This window comes from Nelusetta ayraudi, unplaced genomic scaffold, assembly GCF_046127955.1.
Source record: "Nelusetta ayraudi isolate G7.1 ecotype Tasmania unplaced genomic scaffold, CSIRO-AGI_Nayr_v1 ptg000064l, whole genome shotgun sequence".
Lineage (NCBI taxonomy): Eukaryota > Metazoa > Chordata > Actinopteri > Tetraodontiformes > Monacanthidae > Nelusetta > Nelusetta ayraudi.
Genome location: NW_027466114.1, coordinates 1,567,383 through 1,590,000, shown reverse-complemented (window position 1 = coordinate 1,590,000; position 22,618 = coordinate 1,567,383). Strand labels below are relative to the sequence as shown.

At 44.8% G+C, this 22,618-nt stretch overlaps 3 protein-coding genes across 3 annotated transcripts in view; 1 reads left to right on the top strand and 2 right to left on the bottom strand.

Annotated features, from left to right (window-relative positions):
• Window positions 1-22,618, bottom strand: part of LOC142898369 (NACHT, LRR and PYD domains-containing protein 12-like) — a 487,638-nt gene that overhangs the window by 133,653 nt on the left and 331,367 nt on the right. The window lies entirely within an intron of this gene.
• The window catches only part of LOC142898376 (NLR family CARD domain-containing protein 3-like), a 153,089-nt gene that overhangs the window by 129,711 nt on the left and 760 nt on the right, over window positions 1-22,618 (bottom strand). The gene's annotated exons all lie outside the window — the stretch shown is intronic.
• LOC142898377 (tripartite motif-containing protein 16-like) lies at window positions 2,878-6,362 on the top strand. Its single transcript, XM_076041315.1, has one exon. It carries the CDS (start codon window positions 2,905-2,907, stop codon window positions 4,909-4,911), a length of 2,007 nt encoding a protein of 668 aa, XP_075897430.1. The 5' UTR covers window positions 2,878-2,904; the 3' UTR covers window positions 4,912-6,362.

Genomic DNA, 22,618 nt, shown 5'->3' with positions numbered 1-22,618 from the left:
TACTGCTAGCAATGGGAGAGCAGCCGCTGGAAATAAGAAGGGAACAACTCACAATAAATGATTGGCTTCATTTACAGAAGAAAAAAAACCTCAACTCAGCTTCTCTTCCTGCTTCTGCTGCTCACCGTGGCTCCTCCCATCCAGCCGCCTCAACCGCTCCCACACTTCCAGGAAGTCACATGATGCTGTGTGTGTGTGTGTGTGTGTGTGTGAGAGAGTGTGTGTGAGAGAGAGAGAGAGAGTGTATGTGTGATGTGTGTGTGGTGTGTGTGTTCTTCTTGTCACGTATTATGTGGCAGTTTGCTCCCAGTGGAAATGTCTTGTTGGAAGTGTGACAGTGGACGGTCCTGTCAGTATGCCTCCAGTTGATCATGCGCCCTGGCTCCTTGGCCAAATGGTGAAGCGTGCATGGCTATTACCCGGGAGTCTGCGGTTCCAAGCCCGCCCGGGCCTTCTGCACCTTGCCACAGAAGTACAGAAAGATCAACTCCCTGGGACAGACCCAGCTGCAGAAACAAATGAGGGGGGGGGGGGCACATATTCAAACCTATATTTTATCTGCTTCAGGCTTAACGGCAGCTCCATGGCCACTCGCACAGTATTGAAATATTATTTTCTCTCACTAACAAGAGGCAGACAATCTTTAAATGCATAGAAAAAAACAAAATACAGTAATGACGTTGTGCTGTGTTTCTTTATTGAGTTGTATAAAACAGAGGATAGAGGCGTTCAGAGAACAGCTGCAACCCCGCACAGCTCCGCTTCCGAGCTGACCAGCTGGGGCTCACGCAGCTCACTGATTGGCTAGGTGGGGCAACTCTGCACTGGCTACATTCGGTGGAGAGCGAAACATTTATTTATTTATTTATTTATTTATTTATTAAAAAAAAAAAAAAGACTTAACAGTTTTAAATACAGTTTTAAACATAAATCAGCTTCAATGAATTATTCATTTATTTCAAAATAAATCAAACTGTTTCACAAATTTTTAATGACTGCTCAATGCATTGTGCATCTCACAGTTCAAATGAATTATTTTAAAGGAAACTTTAACAACAACAAAAACATGGAGTTATTCTGCAAGGCATCACCATCAAATGCAGGAATCTCTCTGGCGGGGAGAAAAGCTGCTTGATGTTGCTTTACAAGCAATTCAGTTATTTCATTTTGCCTCTTTAACACGCCAGTAAGGAAACCTTCATTTATTAGATTTCCTTTTGTTGAGATGGAGGAGCCATGCTCATCCTTTTGCTCGTAACCCAGAGGTTTCTTTTCTGCCTTTGCTTTACATGGTATAGTTTGGTGAGGAATATATGACTGCTGCAGGCTTTGAGGATGTTTTGGAGATGTTACTGGAATTTTATATACTGTAGATGTTGCAGTGGCCTGGAACTGGCGTAAGGGTGTCACGTTTTCTGACTTCAGCTGCTTTGATGTTGACGGCCGTTGAGCTTCCGGTGGTTGCGGTTGCTTTAATGACGAAGGTGGTTGTTCAGGTGTGGCCTGTGACATCACACTCCCCATGAATACATGCATGTTGGCTTCTGCTGCAGCCAGTTCAGTCTCCACGTGGTGCCTTTCCCTTCTTGCTTTTAGCTTCAAGTTCTTCCATATGGAGTGCATGTTTGACTTCCAAGGCCTGAGCTTTGGCCTTTAGAGCAGCTTGTTCAGCCTCAGCCTTTCAGCATGCAGAAGATAAAGGAGAGGATGCTGAGGAGGAGCTGGCATCTTTGCTTGAAGCCCTGCTTGCTTACGGGCCCTTTAGCCTGGGACACGCTGTCCTCTGGCCCCACCAATAGCGCATTTGCTTCTTCTTGCTCCCCCAGCTCCTCTCGCTTCTTTTGCTCATCCTGCTCATCTCCTTTTCCCACATCACCAGTCAACCATTCTGTAATGCCAGATGAGAAATGTGGAAAAGGTATCAATTTAGGCTCATCCCAGTCCATATGATCCGCTTCCCTTTCCTCTCCGTTAGAAAAGAGATTTTGTACAGCCACTTGCAAATCCATCAACTCCCCCAAATAATGATCCAATGCTTCAACATGCTTGTTCATTATTTCTTGACTTTCTCCAGCTTCCAACATGCTGTTCCTTTCATTCCTTTTGCGCGTTAAAACGCCAAGCTTTCCCCGCCGTGCGTGACGCCATCATTTTTATCAGACTCATGTCATCATTCATTGCGTCAGCTTTTCCAGTCAACAACATCGTCACGCTTTGTCAAAGCCGTGGTGTAGAGGACGACGGTCAAAAAAATGCTCCTTGGTTGCCGAAATGTTCTTGGTCCAGGACAGATGTATCAGTAAAAGTCTGCAATGAAGCAACTTTCATTGCTTTCTTTCTCCAAAAGCTTTTTTCTTTCTTTATTTGACCCCAATCAGTTTCTAATGAAGAGAAAATGCATGAAAATACTGCCAGTCTTTGTCAAACAGCAACAAGAGAAACTTGAACACTCCACTCTTCTATGTATACACACATGACACACGCTTCTTAAAACTGCAGATGCTACAAAACAACAGTTTGACCTGTCGGAGAGGAAAATCTAAACTGGATTCACTGCAGTTATTCACTGTGGCCGTTCTTATTGCTCCATAAAGCTCTTTATGAAGAGCAATAAGATAGCGGTGAGCGACTAGCAGATAGCGGCTAGCAGATAGCGGCGAGCGGCTAGCAGATAGCGGCGGTGCCTCACTTGAAATAAATGTGAATTAACTGTGACAGGTGAAGACACCTAGCCGAACAACAAGCATTAGCATTAGCCTCTAACACACACGCACGCAAACACACACACACCCACACACACACCCACACACACTAGTGTGTGTGGGTGTGTGTGTGGGTGTGTGTGTATGTGTGTGTCCCAGCAGCAATCACATCAGCTGCAAACGACAACTCAGATTGTGAACTATGAACTTTGATTCGTCGTCGTCGTCTGTCTTCAGCGCCAAGGAAACAAAGTGCACAAGCACACACACACACACACATACACACACACACACACACACACACACACATCCTGACATTCCTCTTCCCGGAATGACTCAGGAGGTTAGAAGCCCCGCCCCTTGTGGTCCTTGCAGCCAATCACAGCTCGGACTGGTCGTTTCCTCCCCTTCAAGTCAAACTGGTTTTGTTTCTCATGAAGTTGGAACCCAGTCAGCCAGTCAGTCAGTCAGCCAGTCAGTCAGTCAGCCAGTCAGCCAGTCAGTCAGTCAGTCAGTCAGTCAGTCGGTGGCTCTCAGAGGTGAAATGGCTCAGGCAGCAGCTCAGCTGGACCCAGAAACCTTCTCTTGTTCCCTCTGTCTGGATCTTCTGAAGGAACCAGTGACCACTTCCTGTGGACACAACTACTGCAGGAAGTGTCTCCAACACCACTGGGATGCAGAGGAGGAGAGGAGAGTCTACAGCTGCCCTCAGTGTAGGAGGACCTTCACACCAAGGCCTGTCCTGGAGAAGAACACCATGTTAGCAGCTCTAGTGGAGACCCTGGAGAAGACTGGACTCCAAGATGCTCCTGCTGATCACTGCTATGCTGGAGCTGGAGATGTGGCCTGTGATGTCTGCACTGGGAGGAAACTGAAGGCCCTCAAGTCCTGTCTGGTCTGTCGGGCCTCCTACTTTGACTCTCACCTCCAGCCTCATCGTCAGTCTTCAACATTTAAGAAGCACAAGCTGGTGGAACCCAGCCAGCAGCTCCAGGAGAACATCTGCCCTCGTCATGATGAGGTGATGAAGATGTTCTGCCGCACTGATCAGAAGATCATCTGTTATCTCTGCTCTGTGGATGAACATAAAGGTCACAACACAGTGGCAGCAGCAGCAGAGAGGACTGAGAGGCAGAGAGAGCTGGAGGAGACCAGGCAGAAGATCCAGCAGAAGATCCAGCACACAGAGGAAGACCTGAAGGTGCTTCAGAAGGAGGTGGAGTCCATCAACGGCTCTGCTGATAAAGCAGTCAAGGACAGCGAAAAGATCCTCACCCAGATGATCCATCTGCTGGAGAAAAGACGCTCTGAGGTGCAGCAGCAGGTCAGATCCACACAGGGTGCAGCAGTGAGTGGAGTCAAAGAGATTGAGAAGAAGCTGGAGCAGGAGATGATGGAGCTGAAGAGGAGAGACGCTGAGCTGGAGAAGATCTCACACACACTGGACCACAGCCAGTTTCTCCACAGGTTCTCCTCACTGCCAGCACTCAGTGCGTCTCCAGACTCCTCCAGCCTGGAGATCCGTCCTCTGAGATACTTTGAGGACGTGGCAGCAGCTGTGACCAAGCTGAGAGATGAAATACAGCAAGTTCTGATGGACACTCAGACAAACATCTCATGGACAGTGAGCAACGTTGATGTTCTACTGAAGGTACCAGAACCCAGGAGCAGAGAGGACTTCCTCAGATGTTCACCTCAAATCACTCTGGATCCAAACACAGTGAACAAAGATCTGTTATTATCTGAGGAGAACAGAAAAGTGACATTCATGATGAAAGTTCAGTCTTATTGTGATCATCCAGACAGATTCACAGACAAGAAGCAGGTCCTGAGTAGAGAAGGTCTGACTGGACGATGTTACTGGGAGGTGGAGTGGAGAGGGTGGGTTGATGTAGCAGTGGCCTACAGGAACATCAGCAGAGCAGGAACGTCAGAGGAAAGTGCATTTGGATTCAATGACAAATCCTGGAGTTTATATTGTTACCCAGGTGGATATGTGTTTCGTCACAACAGCATCAGGACTGATGTCTCAGGTCCTGAGTCCTCCAGAGTGGGAGTGTACCTGGACCACAGAGCAGGTCTTCTGTCCTTCTACAGCGTCTCTGGAACCATGGAGCTCCTCCACAGAGTCCAGACCTCCTTCACTCAGCCGCTACATGTTGGACTTTATGTTGATTCAGGTTCTTCAGCTGAGTTGATGAAAGTGTGACTGAAGTCGTCAGAGAGACTCTGAGCTGAATTCTCACCTTTGATTCTTCTTCTGTCTTGACGTTTGTTGCCCAGTGTCTCCGGCTGTCAATCACAGGGTGGGCGGGGCCAGGACGCCACTTCCTGTTTGTGCTCCTGGTGACTGTTGTCCACCTGATGTTTGTCTCCACGGCTGCTGGATGTTTGTGCCACGTTGTTTCTCTTCCTCTGCAGCCCATTCATCCCACAGATTAATAATGTGTCATTAGTCCACATGACAACTTTATTACTGTGGAAACACAGCTGAGGTCTGCTTCCACTCTGGACCTTTCCCCGCTGACCTTTGACCTTTCAACAACTCATCCATCTGATCAACCTTCTGACTGTTGATCCGTTTGTCAACAATCAGATGAATGCATGTAAATATTGTGAGAGAATTTTGTCTTTTGATTCTGCTTGTTGGCTCAATGTGACAATAGTCAATCAATAAGTCATGAAATATGCCATCAGTCTGTATTGCACAACAATGTCAAGTCAATGATCAAGTGTTGAATTGAAGCAATAAAGCAACAAGACAATCCAGACAGCAGTGGGAGTGTTTCCTGGCAGTGAACTGGTGCCAGCCAATGAGCTGACGTGACTGATGTCAGGCTGCAGTACCAGCTGCTCACCACAGGGGGGAGGCAGAGAGTCAGCAGGAACTCAGCACAAGGTCAAAGGTCAACTAACAGTTAGCAAAGCAGCTTCATCTGCAGCTCTGCAAAAACAGGGGGAAAAAAGTGTGCACGCATGCACACACACTCACACACACACACACGCACGCACCCACATGCACGCACACACACACCACTATTTTACAGAACAACTAGAGAACGGGTACTTTACTGACTCACATTGTATTTACTTTATTGCATCATAACACTCATGATCATGTGAATTCATATATAGTGATTATATAATGCTATATTAATAAATAATATAAAATATAATATACTATTATATTATATTATATTATATTATATGCATTTCTAGCCTCGGCCTTTAGCGACGTCATATTTAATCAACCCTAAATGAACACAAAATGAGCTTCAACTCTTGTCCAAACTGCACCAATAAACTGAACATTGTCTCCAATTCAATGCACCACGGTTTATATATTTGAAATTGCAGATGGTTCGGCAACTAAATCTTTATATTCTTCTTCAAGTATTACGGCTTCACCGTGGTGGCAACTGGATCTCCAGGTTGAGTTCAGTCTTCGAGGTTCTCAGGGCTTCTTATCCAATCACAGGATGCTTACGTGTGAAGTTCAGCGTAAAGCCAGCTAGCTGACCTTGCCATCGGAGACTCCAGATCTGATTGGCTATTGCTACTAACTGCTCAGTGGTCTAGTCAGTCCCTCCAGAAAAACGGCACTATGCAATGGCGTAATTCAAGGCATAATCAGTCAAAGTACGCGTCATCATGCGGGGGGGGGGGTGTCGCATTTTTCCAAAGACAATTTCGCCGCATAAATCTCCGATTTCCGAGCAAAATATGCGAGGTTTGCGTAATTTTATAATCCCCCCATTTTTTGTTCACTTGACTCAAGCGCAACCATTTTCCTCCCGTTCCTTTGAGAACGTTATTTACAAAAAGCGAAGAAGACGAAGAAGAAAAAGAAGACGAAGAAGAAAAACAACAACCAATCAAAACCTCAAAGCCTTGGTCTTCCTTTACCACTGTCGCAACCCCATCTGAGTGCCTGCACGCGTGGATTTATGAGACGGTTTCCGACGGGTTCCCGATGTGAGTCGCGCATGCGATTACGAACCGAGACTTTTTCGATATTTCCTGATTTATGACATTAGATTAATATGCGTTGTGCATGCACCATTTCAACTGGGGAACATTTAACGTCCGTCGCAGATGGAATCTACTGCGATTTAAAGCACATTAGTAGGTAGAGCTGGAATGTGCCGTCTTTCTAAAAATAATATAATATAATATAATTTGAATCAAAAATAAAAACCTTTCATCACTCTGTGATTGAAATATATGTCATATTAATTTATGTTAATATTAATATATATGTATAAATATTAACAGTAGTTATTAATTAATAACTTAGACAGTTTGCGCCCCCCCATACCCCGACACACAAACACACAGCAACTATGTTTTGTAATGTGCGTCAAAACTCCCAGCAGACCGCGCAATAAGAGTTGACACTTTGTTCACGTATGCACTTATTTCAGCATCTGTTTTGCCACCTCTTTGAAATACAAAGTACATTTTATTTTATTGTTTCAATGTATTGTTTGCTCCATTGTTTTGTAAGTACGAGACATCTCTAAGGTCTGAAGTAAAAGATGAGAACTTGATTATTCTCAGCACTTTCTGTCATTTAGTATTCTTTATAATCATAGGAGGAGTGATGGCCGATTGAGGCTTTGTTGAGGCTTCGATACTTGATTCAAAAAAATGGTTCATTACTCGAGGCTTCAATGACACAGTGCTCGAGAAGGTCATCTAGTGGTCAATAATATGAAGTGCAATGGAAAGGTGTTCATTGTTTCATAGGTTGTTTGGGATTTGATTCACCATGCATTCTTGTTGGACAACACTACATGGTTGTATGGTTCAATGCTGACACAATAAAATAAAAATGAAAAATAAAGACAATGTCTCTTATTTGGGACGACTGATTGTAGTAGACTATAGCTCTATACTTAGCCTGACAGTTTGTGCAATGAATTATATTATATCCTAAAACAAGACTAAATAGCCCATAGTTTAAAAATATGTTCAATAGTAAGTGTTCAGTGGGTCACATGTCAAATGTGATCTATTTAAAATGTAGAATAGATGAGCTAAATAACACATATATAATACGCATTGATGGGAATGGAACCGTCGCCTCAGTCTTGCAAGTCCAAGATTGTCATGATGTACCACAAACCCAAATCACACTCCCTTTTTTTCATCTGAGCTGTGTGAGTAGCGTTAGCGTCTACACACTGTGATTCCTCATCAACTCCCACCAATTTGCATGTTACGGAGCTTAACACTGTCAAACCAAACCCCTGTCGATCAATTCTCCATTGACTTCGAAAGCTCAACTCAGCTCTGAGTCGAGACAACCAAACCAGTGATAGGGTTTCCATACTTCATGAAGCAGTGCACTGGTTTATGCTGTACGTCATCAACCATGTGATTCTTCCTAACCAAAACAGCACTTCTGACTGTATCATGGAGGCATAGAAAAATAGGACTGTATAGCAATTTTCTGTTTGACTGCACTAGATGAGTGTATGGTTTCCAGTGGATATCGTAATAATAATAATAATAATAATAATAATAATAATAATAATAATAATGATAATAATAATAATAATAATAATAACATTATTATTATTATTATTAATAATAACAAGAAGAAGAAGAAGAAAAAGAAGAAGAAGAAGAAAAAGAAAAAGAAAAAGAAGAAGAAGAAGATTTTTTTGATTTTTACAATCACATTTATTTACAAAATACAGGCTAAAAACTTATGCACCTTTCCTAACATAAATAAATGATTAAAACAAAGAATTAAATGAACTAAAAAAAATAAAATAATGAACAACAACACAAAAACAAAACCCAAACCAAAAGAGACAACCCATTCAAAACAAAACGAAATAAAAATAAAATATTAAATAAATAAATACATAAATAGACAAATAAAAATAAAAACACACACAAAAAAAACACAAACACAAATCAAAAGCCTAAAAAAAGAAAACATTCAATATTTTAGTGCATCAGAAAAAAATAACTTATTGTTTAAAAAAGCACACAAAGTATTCTTGTGGCACCAGATTTTTTGGAAAGCGTCAAGGTCTTTCACCATTTTAAAAAAAGAAAACTCGAGGTGGATTCGGGAACGCAGGTTGCGGCGCCACACCATTGTTGCATCATTGCTACCGAGACATTCTATTTTATTTTTCCTTGAGATGGAAATTGCCATTTTCGCTTCTCCAATAATAAAATTTAAAAGTTGCCACATTTCTTTGGTTTTTTTGCTGTAGCCCGTACCATAAATAAAATTTGTGATTGTAAAACTCTGATTAAAAGAACTAAAAACATTTGTTAAAACAATAAAAAATGCAGTGAGTCTAAAACAATCAATAAAAATGTGAAAAACCGTTTCGCTGGAGTCGCAGAAGGGGCACTGGTTGGACACAGCAGGGTTAATGATGGAGATAAAAGCATTGGAGGCAATGGCCCCATGCAGGATCCGCCACTGAAGATCTCCTGTTCTTTTCTTCAGTGGCGGCTTGTACAGGACCCTCCAGTGGGGTGTACCGTCCAGTCTTTTACTCCAAGCACACGTTGTTCTTTTCCCCAGAGTCTTTTGGTTAAAAACTTGGACGCACACTTTATAGAGGTCCTTCTTCTTAGTGTGACCAAGGCGAAGGGATGTGGTCTTCAGTAGAGGGCCTTCGGTCTCAAGGCGAGGGGTGATTCTTAAAGCCGGGAAGGGTTCTGTGGTGTCTGGCTCTGTGCCTGACTCCAGCTGCACGAGGAGGCTTCGTTCTCCAGGGGATAGTCTCTCCCTCCACAGCTGGAGCAGTCTCTCCGTCATCCTGGCGGACTGCAGGCCCAGCACACGTCCCACAGTCTGGTGGTCACCGAGGGTCGGTCCTGCCGCTCGGACCAGGCGCTGCAAGTCCACGGTGTTTGTCCTGAGCAGAGCAGCCGTCAGCCCGGGCGTCGCACCACTAGAAATGTCCAATCTGGCACCATGAATGAGCGGTTCTTTTAAAAGCCAGAGCAGAGAATCTGCGGTGTTTTTTTCTTTGCTGCTTCTAAAAAAGGCCCATACTTTAAAAACACTTTGATAAAAAGGAGGAATCCCATTTAACTTTAAAAAATTGGAATCCATTAAAAACAGAGCAGTGTCCAGTCCCAGTTGACTCACCTCTCTGAAGATGCAGCTGGCCACACCCCTCCACACCAGGTCTGTTGGACCAGTCAGGAAGCGCTGGAGAAAGTGCAGCCTGAAAGCTGCAGTCCTGCTGGCCAGGTGGATGAGGCCCTGTCCCCCCTCCTCTCTCGGTAAAAACAGCACCCCCTGTGGCACCCAATGTTTTTCATCCCCAAAAAAATCTATGACTTTTTCTTGGATTCTGACCATAAGTCCAGCTGGAGGGTCCAGACAGGACAGTCGGTGCCACAGGAGGGACGCGACTAGGTTGTTTAAAACCAAAACTCTGCCTCTATAGGACATCTGTGGGAGCAACCATTTCCATTTTTTTATTCTTTGTTCGATTTTTTCCTCCACTCCTTCCCAGTTTTTTTTCACCATGGCCTCGTTTCCGAGGAAGACCTCGAGGTACTTTAGCCCCTCGGTCTTCCAGGCCAGGTTCTGGGGAAGGGTTGGGAGGCCACTTGCCCACTTCCCAACAGCAATTGCCTCACTTTTACTCCAATTAACTTTTGCAGCAGACATTTTATTATATTTATCAGTTAAAATGGTTAAAATATCAACATCGTTTTGGCTTTTAACTAAAACAATGACACCATCCGCATAAGCAGATAAAACAATGTTGCTATTAAAACCAGGTAAAACCAAGCCATTAATATTAAAACGTATTTTTGAGAGGAGAGGTTCTAGGGAGAGTGCATAGAGCATCCCAAACAGAGCACAGCCCTGCCGGACGCCCCTCTGCACCCTGAAGGGAGCACACAAACTGCCGTTGAATTTCAGTAGACTCTCAATGTCACTGTACAACACACGGATCATGGCAATGAAGCCAGGGCTGAACCCAAACCTCCCCATGACTTTCCAGAGGAAGCTGTGTTCAACCCGGTCAAACGCCTTTTCCTGGTCTAGCGAAATGAGACCAGTGTCAATACCCAATGAGCTGGAGACCTCCAAAACATCCCGAATTAGGTAGACGTTGTCTACCATGGACCTGCCGGGTACACAGTGGGTCTGGTCCCGGTGGATGACCTGCTCCATGGCTCAGAGAAGGGACACCGGGCGCCAGTTCTTAATCTCCTGCAGTTGTCCTTTTTTAGGAAGGAGAGTCACCGCTGCTCTTCGACAGGAGAGAGGGAGGGAACCACTGTCCAAGCTTTGGTTCAGAACCTGGAGCAGGTCAGCTCCTAGAATGTCCCAGTACTCTTTGTAAAACTCGACGGTGAGTCCGTCGATCCCCGGGGATCTCCGTCCCTGCATGCTCTTCAGGGCAGCCGTTAATTCCTCCAGCTGCAGAGGGCGGTCCAGCTGTGCATTTGTGTCAGCTGACACCTGCGGTAGAGCTCTGAGAAAGTCTTCCTCCTGTTCAAAGTCTTCCTCATACTCCGACGAGTAAAGCTGGGAGAAGAACTGTGTGGCTCTGCTCCTGATCTCCTGGGGCTCGGTCAGCTCCTGCCCGGTGTCCGTCAGCAGGCAGTGGATGGCCTTGTGCTGTCCATTCTTCTTCTCCAGGCCGAAGAAGTAGCCAGAGGGAGCATCCATCTCCGGGATGTTCTGGATCCGGGACCGGACCAGCGCCCCCTGTACCCTTGAGTCCAACAGGCTGGCTAAAGCCATCTTTTTGCAGTTGAGGACTTCAATGTGTCCTTGATTTCCTGTGGAATAATTAAATAATCCTCCGAGCCGCAGCTGTTTAATTTATTATTAACAATTTCTAAAAACCTCTTCCTCTCTGCTCCATGGTTTGGTGCGTAAATGTTCATAAAAAACAGATTAAAACTGTGGAGCTTGGCTTCGACCAGCAGGCATCTCCCCTTCACCACCTGCTCTACCTCCACCGAGGATGGAGAGAACTTCTTAGAGAGGAGGATGCCCACTCCTCCACTTGCTGTGGTGTTGTGGCTTAAAAACACCCTGCCCTCCCACTCCTTCTCCCAGCACCCCTCAATACTTGGGTCACTGTGGACCTCTTGAAGAAATAAAGTGTTCAAGTGCTTTCTTCTTGCTGTGTCCAACACAAGTGCCCTCTTTTTTGGTTCTCTGGCTCCATTCACATTGAGCGTTCCAATTTTTAAAACCTCCATGTTTGGGATTAAAAAATAAAAAGCACAAAAATTAAGAAATAAAAACACAGATAAAAATAAAATCCCTGTCATCATTTTAAAAATGTATTTCTTTTCGGACTCGTATAAGGTGCTTTTTTAACCTGAAGATTTCTTGCTCAGTTAAATCTGATGAACTTTTGTTTATTATTTTTATTTTTATTACATGCTTGGCAGACAGAAAAAAGGTGACTTTGTCAGGAAAATGCATGTCAATGTTCAGGTTTTTAACTCCTTTTGTTTTTTGCAAGAAGCTTTTTATCATCTTTGCTGAATAAAAATGTTTTTCTCTATTAGCTAGAGGTGTTGTTAAAACTATTTGAGAGAGCGACAATTCGCTGCAGTCAGATATGGCGCCCTCACTGTCACTGCTGTCTTCAGCAGCAGCTCCAGCCCCCAGTCTACCAGTTTTCCCTCCCCCCTCATTTGACACTGTCTGCTTCCTTTTGCTGCGTCTCTGAGACGCAGCAGTTTTCAATTCTGGTGTTTCAAACAGACCACCCGGTTTTTCAGTCACACAAGACCCACCACCAGTTCTCTCATCCACACCACCCAGTGCTTCTAACACACCTCCACCCACTATCATGTCCTCTGAAGGATCTTTTTCTTTTCTTTTTCCCTCACCTGATTCCTCCACCTCACCCGTTTCCCTCACCTCACCTAATTCATTCACCTCACCTGTCTCCCTCACCACACCCGCACCCAGCTCCGCTGCCTTCCCTGATTCCTCCACCTCACCTACTTCTATCCCCGCACCTGATCCCTCCACCTCACCCGTCTCCCCTCCCTGACTCCCTGACCCACCTGTCTCTCCCAACTCACCCTCTTCCATCTCCTCGACCTCTCCACCTTCGTTCTCTCTCAACTCCTGCTCCTTCGCTCCCTCTTCACTGCTCGGGCCAGCGGCCCCCCCTTGTCCCCGGAGTTTCTCCCTCGTGGAGCGGGGACGGGCTTTCCGCTCGGAGCTGCCGCAGCCGCGACTGCCGCTCCGCCGACCGGACCCGTCGCGTCAGCACCCGCCCGGTTCGGACAAGCTCTGAGGAGGTGTCCCTCCGCCCCACAGCCGAAGCATTTTACCTCCGACGATGTGGCAAACAGAGTATAATCGAAGTCATCCACTCGTACGATGAATCGATAGTTGAACTCTTCCGCCCTGTTGTTTAATATCATGTAAACCTGCCGCCTGTGCGACACCACATGGAGAAGCAGTGGAGTCTGGCCGCAAAACACGACAAAACAAACACTAAAAACTAAACTAACTCACACTAAAATAAACTACACAAATACACAAAAACAATCACCAAAGTGTAAAGAATAGAAAAGGTTTTAGGTAGCACAATCGCTTCCAATTTTCTCTCTCCCTCTCACGCTCCTTCCGCTCAGAAGAAGAAGAAGAAGAAGAAGAAGCATTTATTAATCCCACATTTGGGGAAATTTGCAGTTTGCCAGATTTTTTTCTGGGACAAAAAAAATATATATCTGAAAGTGCTTGAATGAGCCTGAAACTGAGGTCAATGAGCGTCCTGTCATGGTTGAGACAGAGTGGAAGGATGCAAACCAAGACTTCCAAAGGACCAGTGGACCATCAGAAGGTTCTAAGAGCAGCCAGGTAGCTCACTGCATCAGAGGAAGAGCTTTGAATGTCAAGGTTGCTGGTTCAAGACCTCGCACAGTCACACTAGTGTTTTGAATTGAAGAGGAGCAATTTGTCATCAGAATTGAAGCATTCAGTATTCAGAGACATTTTGCGTTTCATGCTGAGCTACGTGAAAACTCTCAAGTCAATTCTACTGATATTTTCGGCCCGTTGGAGCTAAAAATGTATCTCTAGCTGTTGTTGGGACTCGAACCTACAACCACAGGAGCTATCAGTCTCAGCACTCTTCCACCCTGAGCCATCAGCTGACTTGTGAATCACATCCACTGCTACATTTATCCTTCATTTTGGAGCCATTGACCTTCAAAATGGATCTCTGTCCATGGAGGGACTTGATCCAACAACCTTGTGATGCACAGTCCAGCGTCTTATCAACTGAGCCGGCTGTGGGCTGATGGGCAGCAGCTCCTGGAGAACTTATTTAAGCTCTTCTCTGAACATCTGAAAAAAATGATATATGATGTTGTTTCCAAGTAGAAAGAATTTTTAATACTTTAAAAACACATCCAATAGTTTAAAGTAGAAATATATTTAGTAAAAATCAGGTCATCTGGTATCAACTGGGCTTTGAACCCACATCCCCTACAAACACAGTCAGAGGTTTAGCCTACTGAGCTAACCTCCTTGTTAGCCTAAGGACTGTGGAGGTCATTAGGTCTCCCTGTTCATACAGCCTATTATACATCCCACTGCTTATGGTAAACACATGACTATAAACTGTTTTATTATATTATACAGTGACCAATATGTAACCGATGTGTTAATCGGGTTGTTTCAATTTCACAAAAATCAGTTATTGTTTATTTCGTTTTTTATGGAAGTGCTTTAATTTCCTTCATACAAATTTTGTTTCTTTTTTTGGGGAGCTATTATTTTGTTCAATCTATTTTATTGCTTTAATTTATTCTGTTAACTTTTGACACAGTAGCGGCGTCATTTCCTGTACATTTTGCCGTTTTCTCCTCACTTGGCTTTAGCCCTGCTGAAGAGAGGTAAGATGTAATGGTGCTCACGCATATGGCGTCGTGAAATGTGGAAAAAAGAATGTTAATCATAGCATTTGATATGTCCATGTTTATTGTGCATGATATATAAGTTCATTTGAGGAGTCGCGGTCGCAGCACTGACGTTCTTTTAAATGTGTACGTTGCAGAGACGGTCGGTGGAGGTGTGCTGTACCGGACTTATTTTTATTTTTTTTATTTTCTTTGTACAGAAAATAAATTCAGTCAACAAGTCGACTTGCATTTGTCTGCGCCTCGTTGTTCATAACCAAAGACACAATGTAAAATATGTAGCGGAGGCAGTGTCAAGCCGAACCGGCTACATAAATATGATTGATTTGATGCTGATGATCATCTATTATTCATCACTGATGAGGAAATGAGTTGAAGAATCTTTAGTTTTGGTAACTTATTGTCCATTGTTGTGTGTCTGTGTCGCTGCTCCATGTTTGTCAGTGTGTGTGTGTCAGGTGAAGCACTGAGGCCTCGAGTTGCTTTGCTTTCTCTTCACCTGTTGCACTCCAACTGCTCCTGGGAGCCACAGCCACACTTGCTGCACCCTGGAAGAGAGGGACGTGGCTGCACATCAACTCAACACAGCGTCATGTGATTTCAGGGAAGTGGGAGCAGAAACACTGATCAGAGAATCTAAGAATGAGAAAATATCACAAGAGCAGCTCAAAGTCCAAGTGCTTCTCCGTCTGGCTGCATGTTGGCTGGAGGCAGCAGCAGCAGCAGCAGCAGCAGTGTGAGTGAGCGGTGCAGCAGGGTGAGTCCTCACTGACTCAGTGATCCACATTAAATCTGATGTCAGTCAACAGAGTCAGTGAGAGGTGGACTAGTGTCTGCTTCATTCACACAGGAGTTGAACTGATTTCAATCAAGCAATCAAACCTTATTGATCCCTCACGGGAAATTCATTTCAGGCAGCCAGACATCTGTCGCCAATTTGAAAAACAGTGTGTGTGTGTGTGTGTGTGTGTGTGTGTGTGTGTGTGTGTGTGTGTGGTGGTGGGGGGGAGCAAGAAGGGGAACACAAGAGGAGAGGAGACAGTGAAGTGGGTCCCGTATCAGTTCATTACGGGACAGGTTTTTTAGTTGCCAAATATGGGACAATCACGTATTTTACAGGAGGGTTGGCAACCCTATATAGACCACAGACGGAAATCAACTGAGGTTTTGTCATTTTCCCTAAAAAACGGGACAAATTGTGTCCCGGGAGACATTTTATTTTTCCCGGGACAGGTGGTGAAAAAAGAGAACAATTCTGGGAAAAAAGGGACGGGTGGCAACCCTAATTGGAAGCTGAAACTGGTCATCTGGAGACATCGTTTTTACCGCCATGACACTAACTTAATGTTCAGTTCAGCTTGATACCCGGGGCTTCTAGCAAAACAACATCCTAGCTTAACACAAAAGTGATTTTAAACAGTGACTCATTAGGACACCACCGTAAAACCTACTTTAGAATGAGATCGCAGACTGCATGGATATTATATGTATCAATTGAATGCCGGGTCTGGGCCCAATTATTCTCTTCTTCTGTGGCGATTCGTCTTCTTCTGCGAATAAATGTGGATTACAACTGTTTGTGGTATAGCGCCAATTACTGGACAGGAGGGACTTATTAGAATGTGTTTCAAAGAGATGGTAAAGCATGCAGATGATAAAATGTGTTTTAAAAAAAGACATTTAAGATCAAACACAAAGGATTATTCATTCATTCATTCATCTTCTATACCCGCTTATTCCTGTTCAGGGTCACGGGGTCTGCTGGAGCCTCTCCCAGCTGTCTTAGGGCGAAGGCAGGGTGACACCCTGGACAAGTCGGCAGTTCATCACAGGGCCAAAGGATTATTAAAACGTTATTAAAATAAACACGTTTAAGAACATACAAATGTGAAAGATGTTTACAAAAAATACATATGTATATGTGTTGGAAACTTTTTTAATATACAAAGCAATGACCTTGACCTCTGACCTCTGACCCTGACCCGTCTGTTTCTCCTGGTTTCATTGGTTGTGGCTTCATTTGATCAGTTTTCAGATTTGGTTTCCAAAAGGCTTCTGATGTTTTTTAGCAGATTCATCAGGAGAATAACAAGCACAACTGCAGTCACACCACACACACACACACACACACACACACACACACATATTTTTTTTTATTTTATTTTTTTTTATTTTTTTTTCTTGTCCGGTCTGGCCATAATGACAAGCAGAAGTGTCTCTGAATGTCTATGATGGCTGACAGATTTTATTCTCAGAGGTAGATCTTGAGAGTGTGAGCCACGTGGGTGGTTTCAGGAGCGACCTCTTCAGTGGTTTTATTATAATGTTCTTGGTGACATTCTGGCCATGACCGGACTGAGGGGGATAGATAGGGGGGTGAGTAGAGAGGGGAAATGAGTGTGGGGGGGGGGGGGGGGATGATGAGATGATGAGAGGGATAGAGAGAGAGGAGAGAGGAGGCAACTGGCAACAATATACAATTGTGTTAAAAGAGAACAAAACAGATCGTAAATATGCATAGCTAATTGTCAGATAGTGCATATATACCCATACAAACATACATGCGAGTTCATACAGTGATGTTAATAATAATAGCGATGATAATAATAGCAACGTTAATAGTAATGATAATAATAATAATAATAATAATAGTAATAATAATAATAATAGTAATAATAATAATAATAATGATGGTAGTAATAATAATGATGATAATAATCTACTCATGGATAAATAAGACAATAAGCTATGCAATAGTGTGCAACAGTGTACCCGCGCTTGTGTATATTTGTGTGTGTGTGTGCGTGTGTGCGGGTGTGTGTGTAAATTTGCATGTGTGTATACTTGTGTGTGTGTGCATGTTTGCATCTGTGTATACGTGTGTGTGTGTGTGTGTGTGTGTGTGTGTGTGTGTGTGTGTGTGTATGGATGTGGTGGTGTGTGTACCTGAATGTGGGGGTGGGTGTGTTTAAGTACGTCACTGGAAGTAGGCTGCCAATTAGTGCGGTCTCCGAGGTCGCAACCGCCCCACGCCAGTGACGAGCCGGGGGGGGGGCCCCGGACACGGCACACCCGCCGCAAAGCCGGCCAGGAAGAGGCCCGGAGCAGCAGGCCCCCGGGCCGGAGGGCACCCGCCCCACGAGGAGCCAGGGCAGGATGACAGGGAGGCAGATACCCCAAGGAGAAGGGACACCACCCAGGGCGGACAGGCAGCAGAGCCCGGCCCCCGGACGGGGGCCCCCCAGGGCAAGCGAGACCAGACTCATCCCCATGACAGGACCCAGCCCCTTCACCCACCGGGAGGATCGGTACCCAAGGCAGGCCCGGGCACCCAGAGGCCCCCCCCCTACGGACCCAGTATGGCGCATCAACCGGCCCCCTCCACCCCCCATAAAAATAAAATAAAATAAATAAATACACCCATTATGTGACCAGGGGGGACTCCCGGTTAGGGCGCCCCCTCAGCGACATCGGGGCCGGGGACACCACAGGGATCCGGGAGCCAAAGGGGGGGCCACCCCCCACCGCCCGAGGGCCCCGGGGCAGCGGCAGCGACCAGGGAGACGGAGGGCGAAGGTGGGGCAGAAGGCACCACCCGGGCACACAGGAGCGGTAGCCGCCGGCCGCGCAGCCCCACCCCAGGCATGTGACCCCACCGCGTACGATCCAGCGGCAGTTCCCAGACACAGGGACGGACCAGCCCCCCCACCAACAGGAGGGCCCCCGGCCCAGAGCCAGGGACCGCCGCCCACCCACCCCAACCGCCGCCACCCACCCCGTGGCACCACCCCCCAACCACCAGGCCCAGCCCCCCGCGTGGAAGACATCCCCCGCCGGGGCACCCAACCCCCGACCCCCCACCAACCCGCAAAGCAGCCGAGCACCCCACGCCCAACACCCCCCCCCCCCCCCCAGACCACACCCGGCCCGCGGCAGCACGACCGCGGCCGCCCACATCAACCAGCAGCCTCAGCTATTGATTGTTTATTACTTAGTTATAGGATGAAGCAGACATTCCTACCAAGGAGGTGTGGTCTAACAGTAAGTTCCTATATTGTGCAATGTGCAGGTGTTGCTTTGTTTTCCAGTTTATGAGGATTGTTTTCTTAGCGATAGATAAGGAGGTGATCAGCATGCGAGATTCTGCCTTATCTGAGGTGATATCACTAAGGTCTCCTAAGAGACAAAAAGAAGGAGTGGCTGTGATGGTGTAACCGACCTGTGCTGATAGATCATTGCATACTATGTGCCAGAATTTATTTACTGGTGGGCAATGCCATACAGCGTGTAGGTAATTATCTGGAACATTAACTGTGCAGTGTGAGCAGGTCTGAGAGGCGGTCATGCCCATCTGAAACATCCGCTGTCCAGTGTAGTGGATCCTGTGGAGTACTTTAAAATGTATTAGTTGTAGATTAGGTTGTTTTATCAGTGAAAAGGTGTTCAGGCAAATTGTTCTCCAGAAATTAGAGTGAGGCTGGAGAGACAGGTCTCTTTCCCACTTAGCAATGGGGATAGAAATAGTGCGATCTGTGTTTGTAAGGATTTTATATATCTTGGAAAGTAGTTTAGGAGGTGAGAAATTAAGGACCGACTGTACAGCCGGAGAGACCTCCATGTGTGTTTGTTCAAGTTTGAATCTTTTCTTAATTATGGACTTAATTTGCATGCATTCTAAGTAACAACTACTGTTAATTCCAAACTGTGTCACAAGCTCTTGAAATGGTCTAAAATTATTATTCTCTCTTATGTGTTTTACGTGAGTTATACCTTTATCTCCCCAATGTGTGAAGTTAAGTGCTTTTTTATTTTGTAGTATATCAGGATTGTTCCAGATGGGTATACGACCGCACGGGAGAGGGGAAGAACTTGTGATTTTCAGAAAAAGCTGCAGTAGAATTAAAACCAGTGACTTGATATAGTCCGCAAACAGGAAGTTGATTTTTATTCGCTTTCATGTAAAACTAGCCGTGGTTTTGCGCTTTACTGCCCCCAGTCGTTAAAAATGGAAATGACGCATGTTGCATTTGCATAGGTTCGGCAGGGGGTCGGGGGGGTAATGCGATCAGTGGCACGCTCGAGACACATGCTAATGCTAAGTGCGAACAGATGCTTCGAGATCCGTTCTCGTGATCCAATCCCCCAAAACAGTTACAAGTGACCAAGTGCAAACAGGGTCATAGAGACAAACAACCTTTCATGCAAATTCCACACAGAGAGGTCCCAGGTCCGGGCCCCGGAATCAAACCCACGACCTTCTTGCTGTGAGGCAGCAGCGCTAACCACTGCGCCACCGACTATTTTATTACTTAGTTGAAAATGCCATTTTATTTCATTTAACAAAGCATATCATTATTTCATCATGCATTTAATTGTTTTGTGGTCCTGTGTTTTAGTGCTTCATAATTTTATTCTGTTGTCAAATTTGCCCATCAAAGTCAGATTCGTAATCCTGTACATCAGTTCAGTCTTGCAGTGACCTGTTACAATGGGAGAAAAAATGTATACATAATACGTACGTCTGTGTGCCCGATAGTTTAGCTAACACTAAACTTTCTGCACAACTGTCTGCATTGTGTTCAAGCTTAAATGAGTTAAATATGTTTGCATACCCAATTTTAAGTTAAATTACACAGAAAAATATTGTACATTTATTTTTGGAATGTTTTTCTTTTTACAGCTTTCCTTTTGGGGACAGAAAAAGGTTGCACAAATGGGTGGAAAATGTGAGAAGAAAAAACTGGACACCCAATGACAACTCCAGGCTCTGTGCTCTTCACTTTGAGGAGAAATCTTTCATTTTGCGTGGTGAGAGAAAGTGCCTAACTTCAACAGCTGTCCCATGGAAGCAGATAGTTACCATAATCCAAATTAAAATGCAATCGCAGAAATGCTTTTTCATTTTAAGGACGAAGCTGCATTATTTGACTCATAATTAAAATGGTTAATTAGTCATTCAATCTGCATTTTCATTTTCTTCTTCAAGACTGCTCATTCTTGTACTTAATTCAAATGAAAAAGGAAAACACATTTGAGATTTAATTTTCAAAACATGCACCAGCAAAGAGTTACCAAAATTCAATATGAAATGTAAAATTCAAAAATGAAAAAGCAATAGCAGAATGCTTTTTCATTTTAAGAACAAAGCTGCATTATTTGACTCATAATTAAAATCATTAATAAATATTCCTATATAACATGAGACAAATGACACTTGGCGTCATACCGCCATACCCACAGCGGAGGTGAAGAGCTGCTGACGTCACTTTCATGCACCGCGCGCTTACTTTGAGATTGCGATTTCGTTTTGGAGTTGTGGTAACTCTTGTGCAGGGCAGGACCACGAAAATGAAAAAGCAATGCCCTCAGTTTTCTTTTTGATTGTGCGACACGAATAAGAAAATGAAAATGCATATAGGAATATTTATTAACCATTTTAATTATGAGTCAAATAATGCAGCTCCGTTCTTAAAATGAAAAAGCATTTCTGCTATTGCATTTTAATTTGGATTATGGTAACTATCTGCTTCCATAAACTGGAGGTGGTCTCAGACTGCGTGTTGGCCGTCTGCAGACTAGTGATGTCGTGGCGCCCTCTGCTGGACCAGTGTCAGCACTGCTGCTCCAGCCTGGTCCAGCAGGGGACGCGTGTGATCGCGAAAATGGAACCGAGGAGAAGAACTGCAAACAGGAATCAGTGGTGAAGTTGTGTTAAAAAAATAAATAAAATAAAATGAGTGTTTTGTGGAATTTGCTGATCCATAAAATATAGAAAGTAACCCAGTTGGGGACAATTGATAGAGATACATTAGTTCTACTGAAAGCCATGAGCCACCTGTTGTGTACAGGTGACTCACTCACTGTTGTGTACAGGTGACTGACTGTTGTGTACAGGTGGCTCACTGTTGTGTACAGGTGACTGACTGTTGTGTACAGGTGGCTCACTGTTGTGTACAGTTGACTGACTGTTGTGTACAGGTGACTCACTGTTTTGTACAGGTGACTGACTCACTGTTGTGTACAGGTGACTGACTGTTGTGTACAGGTGGCTCACTGTTTTGTACAGGTGACTCACTGTTGTGTGCAGGTGACTGACTCACTGTTGTGTACAGGTGACTGACTGTTGTGTACAGGTGGCTCACTGTTTTGTACAGGTGACTGACTCACTGTTGTGTACAGGTGACTCACTCACTGTTGTGTACAGGTGACTGACTGTTGTGTACAGGTGGCTCACTGTTGTGTACAGGTGACTGACTCACTGTTGTGTACAGGTGACTCACTCACTGTTGTGTACAGGTGACTGACTGTTGTGTACAGTTGACTGACTGTTGTGTACAGGTGACTGACTGTTGTGTACAGGTGACTGACTGTTTTGTACAGGTGACTGACTGTTGTGTACAGGTGACTGACTGTTTTGTACAGGTGACTGACTGTTGTGTACAGGTGACTGACTCACTGTTGTGTACAGGTGGCTCACTGTTGTGTACAGGTGACTGACTGTTTTGTACAGGTGACTGACTCACTGTTGTGTACAGGTGACTGACTGTTGTGTACAGGTGGCTCACTGTTGTGTACAGGTGACTGACTCACTGTTGTGTACAGGTGACTCACATGCAAAGGTGAGTGATTTAATTCTTAGAAGTTTGCCCCGGTGCCTCAGCTCAGTGTGTGTGTGTGTGCACTGTGTGTTGTTGCATGTTGCCTGGTTGTTTTTTCTTCTTTGGACGTCTTTGCTCTGCTAGAACAGGGGAGGGCAAACTGTGACTGGTGGGCCACACTGGGTTCTAAAAGTTTGACAGAGGGGCCGCAGCAGGAGAAGATGGATGGAGTGTTTTGGTGACGCCCCTCATAGGAGGAAAAATATATATCATGACATCATAGGATATGTAACAACATATGCTTTCATGTCTGTTGAAAATAAAAATATCCATCTTTGAAAGCTCACAGTAATTGGCTCTTTATTGAAACAACTCTTAAAACACTGAAAAATAGTTGAAATACAGTTGAAA